Here is an 8009-nt window from a genome sequence, read left to right as displayed (position 1 = left end):
GAATTGTGTTGTCCATAGTGTGTCCACAAGCTAGTTGAGTGCATCTAGCCTACAAAGAACTTGTACCTATTTTCAGGCACAGATGTTATGGTGGTGGTGGTGGGGAATGAAGTGAGAAGGAGGAGGACTATTGATACATAAAAAACCAGGTACTGCTAACTAACTTAGATTTCATAATAAGCCCATGGGTTAAGGAGGACATAGGAAAAGAACTTCAACAAGTTCAACTTGATTTCAGGATGCTTTTCCTCCAGTAAGTGCTCCTGTTTCCAGCTGCGCTGTATGCTCTGCCACAGTGTTTTAAAGGTGCTTTGCCTAACTGATACAGCTTTAAAAAGTCATCATGAGCAAACGCTGGACCAAAGTTTGCAGAGTTAATTTTAGCCAAGGCTTAATTAACTGAGGAAGCACTGAGTATGGACTGCATCACTTTAGGCTACAGCAACAAAAAAGAAGAAAGTGAGTAGATACTAGGCGAGGTCCTTTTGGACTGACAAGAAGATTTTCAGTGTGGAAGGAATGCTGATGATGCTGATTCTGAGAGTAAATCATTATGTCATGATCATTATGCCCAACCTGCCACTTGCAGTCATATAGTCCATGTTCTTGGTCTTGGAAAGAACAAGATTCCTGTTGGACTGCAAACATTGTGGGCATTAGATCTTTCCTACATATGATGTATAGCGAGGTGCCAGGTTCTGAACTATTTCTGAGGGTAATGAATCCTTTCTCGTACTGCAGCTGGTGACCTTCCTTTTGAAAACTCATCTACATTTTTAAAAACCATTCCCTCCATGTAAATAGGACCAAATCAGGAAGGAGGTGTTACATGGTCTTCACTAAGATGTCTCAATAGGGAGGGGACTTTTATGCACACACACTCAAAATTATGGAGATGTAGAAATTTGATCTTCCACATCTGCAATCCCATTTAGTTTAAGGGAAAAGTTTATCCCATCTGCTGGGAAGAGAATGGCTATCAGTCAAGACCCCCTGAAGTCCCAATGGCTCCAATAGATTCTAGTTCTAACTAAATTTAGTCTTAGGGATTACTCACAATACATTTTGGCTAGACTATGCATCCTGTCACTGATACCAACAACTCTGAAAATGTCAATACAGATATGAATTGATACTTTGATGAAAAAGTAGAAGAGTTTGTGTCGCTTTTAGCTGGAAGGCAAGGTCTGCAAAGAATATGAGTCCGTTATGCTTATTCTCTTCAGGGCTTTTAGCAGGGGTAATCCAGCCTGATTTAGAGGAGAACAGTTAATTTATGTTCCCAGATTCTGAGAAGTGCCTAAAGGGAGATATGGTGGAAGGACTGAATGGGATGAATCCAACTACTTTGGGGACCAAGAGAGATGGCCTCTAAAGGACAGTGAGCAGCCAGCTGCTGGTAAACAAATAGTAATAAATGAGTAGGGTTAGGAGAGTGGGAGGTTGACTGCATAGGTTCTGGTTACAGTGTGAGGATCCCAGACTGCATTTATCCTAGGAAGAAATGGAGGCCCATACAGGAAGCAGAGAAGGGAGGATGATGAAAATGAAAGATAACCCCTATTTAGAGGGAACACTGGATGAAAAAAATCAGGATCTGTTTTGTGGAAGACTAGTATAAAATTGGAGAGAGAGGAGGAATAATCCACCGAATGCAGGAAATGACAATGATCAGCTACTTGCATTAGGTTCTCATTGTTCCAGATTATTTCCTTGCATGATATGTATCAGTAAAAATACAGAATACAATAAAAATAAACCTAGATATTAAGTGTTCCAGAGAAGCATTAGCTGAATATTTTTTGTGTAAATGAAAGCCAGAAAGAATTATTTCATAATTACTTAGCAGGGGACAAAAAACTTCAGAGCTCAATAGTTCAATTAAACATAGTGGTTCAGAGTTCAGTGTCCTACTGGAATCTACTTGAAGCAAGTCCATTGTCAAGTGTTGTGGTGAGCTTGAGAATTTGGGGCAGATGTTGACTGTTTTTTAAACTATTGCACACAACTCATTCACCCATCCCTCTGGAGAATTAATTTTGCTATCCATCAAGCCAACTCAAAGGTAAGCTAGTGACGTCATCAAATAATTTTGAGTTAACTGCACTCTTTTGACCAACCCTGATTGCAACTTGTTTGGAAGAACTGCTTTGAATTTGGAAGAGAAATCTTTTCTTTAGTTTATACACAACTGGGAGACACAAAGTTCAAGTATAATGTTCTGGGGTCCTCATTGCCCAGAAAATATTAGGAAGCTGAGGGGAGATGGAGAAACATTTCACAAAACACATCATAAATGGATTCCTACGGCATTCGGGACAGAGAAGAGAAGGATCGGTTCTTTGATCAGGAAGTCTAAGCAGGCTTGTACTTCCCAGAAAATTTATATGGATAATCTTGGCTCAAACCCATTTTTTAACACACATCTCAAGATTCTAACCAGATCATTTGTTGCATCACAAACACTAGTAATCATCCTCTTACAGAATGCAGAAGGGGGCAGTAAATAATAAATTACTAACTTTAGTAGATTTCAGAATCCCTTTCCTGTTAAAAGTGTTACATGGTTGCAGTACTGTTTGTTTGTTTTTGAAACCAATTTTGTTCATTGTACTGCCAATTGCATGAACAAATATTTCCTTTCCCAAAAAGAATTGGTTGCTGATTAACTTAATGAAATCACAGACTTTGAAATTTAATTCTTGCCAACACCCCCCCCCCCCCAAGCCACATAATGGAAGGCATGCATTGGAAACAGTCATTTAACATTGTGCTGACGGGAAAAAGGATAAGCCAAGGGCCTAGAAAACCTGTTAGGGCATCCATTCACCCATGACTACTTTCCAAGAGCAACAATTTACTTATTCAGTATGCTTTCTAGATGGCTGAATACACTTGGAGAAGGAAGGATACTTCCTTTCCCACTTTTTTAAATTGTAGAGTGCTCAAAGCAAACCCCTTACTTTCAGCTAAAAAGGAAGAAAGCATAGTTTGCTCATAACAAAGCAAACAGTGCAATGGAAACAAACAATGTAAACACAGCAAATATTTTCACAATTTCCTAACTGTTTTTAAATTATCCATCCATGTTAATGAAAAATGCAGCTAAATCAAAGGAGACGGGGGTTAGGCACAAAGCAAAATATTCTCAACATTTTTTTTTTTTTTTGGTACAAACCAAGTCAGAAACATAGCAGAAGCAGACTGGCCAAAGGAGGATGGTGGTCCTTTATCCTTTCACAGTTGGAGTTTCAGCAAGTTTAGGAATTGATGATCGTCATATGACAAGTGGAGGATCGTAGATTTCTTCTACCTTTGATCTTCCCAGTAACATTGCCGGATGGTCAGTGCAGTAATAAGCACATTTCATCCTCACATGTTAAACTCAGGGCACTGAGTTGCTTAGGAGCATGCTAGCTGACTCCCAACGTATTTTTACAACTGTGTCATAGATCACCTGTGAGGAAACATCATGGTGATTCTCAGTGATCCAATAGAGAGGGGCCAATCTGTTGCAGTTTCCATATGGGCTATTGCTGATGGGTCAACCTGACGTATGTATCATTTTGCTCAACATGGTGCCTGTCAATCGCCCCATTATAATTATGTATTGCATTCAGTACTAAAGAAAGCCATTATTTTATGGACTAGTAATTTTGAAAATAATTTATTTGGAAAGGACCTCTACACCACTGTAGTTTTACCACTTAACTTAACCTTATTCATTCATGAAGTTTTAAAAACTATGCATGGATGCAGTAGGATTTGATTTCTTAAAAAAAAAAAACCCTCTTTTTTAATACTGCAAGTATTTTAGCCTTGTAACACTTTTAATAGTAGAATACTTCACAAAACTGAATGGAAGACATCTGTCTGTCACCAAACAATTGTCCCCCTCTTTACCAGCAGCAAATACCAGATACTATCTGAAATGGAATTGCTAATCCCAACCAGAGTAGACACAATGAATCAATGGGATTTACATAAGTGTTGACTTACTGATCAGCAATTGATTCAGTGGGTCCACTTTAGAATGGACTCATAACCAATTTTCTGGCACAAACTTTTGCTCACTTGGAAGTATGCATGTACATCAGGATTACTTGTCAGGATTAAAAATGGGTTATGCTATCTTGCATCTTGTCCTTTACAGAGATCTATTTTCTTAGGGGAAAAATTCTATTTAACAGTTATGCTATGAATGAGACCAAACAACGGCAACAACAACAGCAACTAAACCAGCTTCTTCACACTTGAGTCTGGTGATGAGTCTCCATAAAAGGAATGTGAATGTGATGGTGATCCAGGCGGAGCTCCTCAATGCTTTCATAGTCACTGATAGCCACCTCTGAGTCATCAAACCCACAGCTCGCTGAAACATCGGATGAGGATGCATCAAGTGAATTGTGTAAGGATATAGGCTTTTTTGCCCCACTAATGTTTTCTGCGTTTGGCCCTGGGCCCATACCAAAAGTACTAAATTCATTCCCAGTCTGAGATCCGCCATTGTCTATCTCATTGGGGAACTGATGCGGAGGGAGGTACTGGCTCGGGTGAAACTGTGGACGTCGTCGACAATCTGGGCTAAGTGTGCTAGCCATGGAGACTGGTTGTGAGGGAGGAAGGGCTTCATAATGGTCTGGGAAGTCCTCTGGGAGAGGAGGTGGTAACTGGTCTTGGTTTAGAAACTCCTCGTCTTGTGGTGGAGGGTAGTCACTATCAATATCATAGCCACCAAGGTAATAATCCGTTTCCAGCTCTCTTGTGCTCCCATGATGTGCTGAGCTGCCATCTGTGGTTTCATAATTGGGCACCTCCTCAATGTCAGATAATCGAGTGTTTGGCATCCAATCAGACGTGTCCCAGTGATAAGCTGCAGAAGAAAGCAAATCCACAATGATTGGAGAGGGGTCTTAACTTTGAGTAGAAAATAAGGCCAGTATTTTCTATCAGCTACTTAGTTAAGTATACTTAACCAAGAAACCTTTCCTGGCCTGCCCCCACCCCCCTGCAAACCTAATAAAGATGTCATTTGCCCATACTCCAGTCAATGGCAGAACGGACCTCCTTCTCCCCATGCAGTTGATAAAGTAGGTGGGGGGGGATGGACAAATGTCTAACAGTGTTACAATTGTGACTATCTAGTGTAAATACAGAACAGTTAGTAAATCTAGGTAACTGTTCCATATTCATGAGTGCTATATAGTCATGACTGTAACACTAATATCATAATCCTAACCTCGTCCCATCTACTTTATTGAGCAGCAGCTGCAGGGGGAAAGAGTTCCATTATGCTGATGATCAGAGCATGGGTGACTAACATTTTTGTTAGGTTTAGAGTGGCTGGGCCAGGAGACGTTGCTTGGTTAAGTATACTAAGTTAAGTATCCAGCACTTAACTAAGTAGCTGGTGGGAATACCAACCTAAATCTATGGCATGCATGTGATAAAAACGAAGACACTCCGGGCCTCAGGAAAACGAAGCTGCATACGCAAATAAAAGACATGCATCACAGTAGCTTCTTTAAAAACAACAAAAATTGGCCAACCATGCTTTGGCTGAGATGGAAAGAAACGACCTGATGTCATGGTAACATTCAACACAGCACAGCCATTTTGAAGTAAAGAAAGTAAAAGTCAGAGAAATTAAAATGCTAAACTCTAATGTAAAGGTCTGTTCATGGAAGATGTGAAAATCCATTCTTCAGCTGTAAAAGTGCTTCATTATATACATTAATATAAGTCAGCATGCTCGCGCTGTTGTATTTATTTCCAAGATCTTGGTCCAGGGAAGAAATTACAAACAATACAGCCACAGAGAATAATAGACTGAGATGAAAAAGAACCAGCAAACCTTTGAAAGAAAACCACAATATGCACTGTTCATGCTCTGACATGCACAATGTGAATATAGCATGATTCATAAAATGGGAGGCCAAACTAAATGTATTAGTATCATGTTAAAAATCCAGCCCTCAAGACCACCCACTGCAGCAGACAGATAATTCACCTCTGTTGTAGTTCTGTCCTTGATCCATACCAGACACTGTTAAATATAAAGTGAAAAAGCAACACTGGAAATTCTCAAGTCTGAAATTAGGACTGGGTTAAACAGGTAATTTGCAGAATATGGCATATGATTCTAAAAACATATCTGACAAAGTATTAGTATAAATGGTTTTAATCAATGCTTCAGTTTAAGGTTAAACATTAATCTGCTTTTTCTACTCAGACGTATATCAACACAAACAGAAACATCATCTTTGCATCAACTGGTAGAATATATTACTTCAATTATTTGAATCAAACATGCAAAACTGACTCAAGCATACATGTTTAACACAAAAGTCTATGCAGTTTTTTATTTTAAAGAAGGTGATGAATGGTTTATTTCTCTTGCTCACTGTGAAACAGAAAAAAAAATTAAGAGTCTACCATTTTCAGGGCCGGTTCAAACAAATCTGGGCCCAAGTACGCTCAGATACCACGGTGAGGGGCACGGTATAACAACCTGAACAGAACAGAATAGAAAGGCAGTCAATTGGGCCACTGGAAGCAAGCACCACAGAGTCTACTCCTAGCTAAAGGTATCACTTTCCGGGTTGGGAACAGGATGGCCAATTGGCCAGAAAAACAACAACACCCTGTGTCTGTTTTGTGCCTTTGATATAGTGTGTGTGTGTGTGTGTGTGTATGCACCAAGTCAGATGGTTAGTCCATCTAGCTTGGTACAGACTATGGCTACTCCAGGGTTTTGGATAGGAAATTTCCCCAGCCCTATTGGGATGTGTCAGGGAATGCACAAACATGCAAAAGTGGATGTTCTGCTACCCAGCTATATAGATTCTTCTTCAGAAATGGAAATAAGCATGATCACCTCCTAATGTCTGCCCATTGAGCTGCTATTGCTGGTACAGCCAATTAAAAAAGCTCCTACTTCTTCCTTTGGGAAAAATAACTTCTGAGCAGACCCAATATAATTTCTCTTGTCATTATTTGGAAATATTGCCTATCTATTTCCCAACAGTGGGAGCCACAAGCTTATTTTTTGTTGCAGAAGTAGGTTTTTTAAAAAAATCAGATTGCAGAAAAATTACAGTACTGTATCATTTCCTCCTCCTTTCTGATACAACCTATCATCTGGAAAACCAATCCTATAGTGGTCAGCAATGGTCTTATGAAGAAGGACGACCAGAACAGTGCAAATCAGACCAGAACTGTGGGCCCTCCACATTTGCAGCTTTGACTTTTGTGGATTTAATTATTTATGGATTTGATTAATTTGGTCTTTCTAGGAATCTCTAGGTCTTTCAGAATAAGTCTATGGCCAACTTCCACCAGAACTCAAGCTGGAATACCTAGAGGTCATGTTAGGGGACACTTCTTTAGGCATTTCTGGGTTCTCCAGTAAAATTGTGTGATCAGCTTCCAATGGATGTTGACCATAGTGTTGCTCTAAAGAACCTAGAGATTCCTAGAGAGGTGTTCTTTAAGGTAAAAAGCAACAGTGATTTTTTATTTGTGTTGTGGGGGGTCCTGTGTCCCTAATCTCAGTAAATGTGGAGGACCTACTGTAGTATCGTTCAGTTGCTATCATTCTCTGACTTGTTTTAATTATGTTTTGGTATCAGGAGTTGTCTTTCAGTTTGTTTGGTTGGCCACTGGATTCTGTTTCAATGTGAGACCAGAATTGGGATATGCCACTGGTGGCCCTGGGTCCAGCAAATGCTCCAGCCCAAATGAATGATTTTTTCCCCTGCATTTCAGTTGGGAAAGAATTCTGACACTGTTCTTAGTCGCTTGAGTCCTGAATCTCTCTGTATCATGGGGTGATGATCCTGGATGTTTGGGCTATGGAACACTGAAATCACGTCACTGCTGCAGTGTCAGTGTTCTCTGGTTTTCAGGACCAGACCCCAACTCTGAACTGTATGTTTATGCTCATTTAGTTTGTACCACTTCCCATTAGAAAAAAGCCTTCACTATGTGAGTGTAGGTTAACAGAGTTT

The 8009-nt window shown here is 39.9% G+C and overlaps 1 protein-coding gene across 1 annotated transcript in view; it reads right to left on the bottom strand.

Moving 5' to 3' along the window:
- Nucleotides 1–2320: 2320 nt before the first annotated feature.
- The window catches only part of FAT3 (FAT atypical cadherin 3), a 643096-nt gene continuing 637407 nt past the window's right edge, over nt 2321–8009 (bottom strand). The window contains 2 exon segments of the mRNA XM_042457261.1: nt 2321–4873; nt 6011–6046. Coding sequence (XP_042313195.1) covers nt 4248–4873; nt 6011–6046 — 662 coding nt within the window. The 3' untranslated portion in view covers nt 2321–4247.

The sequence above is a fragment of the Sceloporus undulatus genome, chromosome 3 (assembly GCF_019175285.1).
Source record: "Sceloporus undulatus isolate JIND9_A2432 ecotype Alabama chromosome 3, SceUnd_v1.1, whole genome shotgun sequence".
Classification (NCBI taxonomy): domain Eukaryota; kingdom Metazoa; phylum Chordata; class Lepidosauria; order Squamata; family Phrynosomatidae; genus Sceloporus; species Sceloporus undulatus.
The sequence above is the reverse complement of the archived record's forward strand: the minus strand, read 5'-3'. Positions and strand labels throughout refer to the sequence as shown.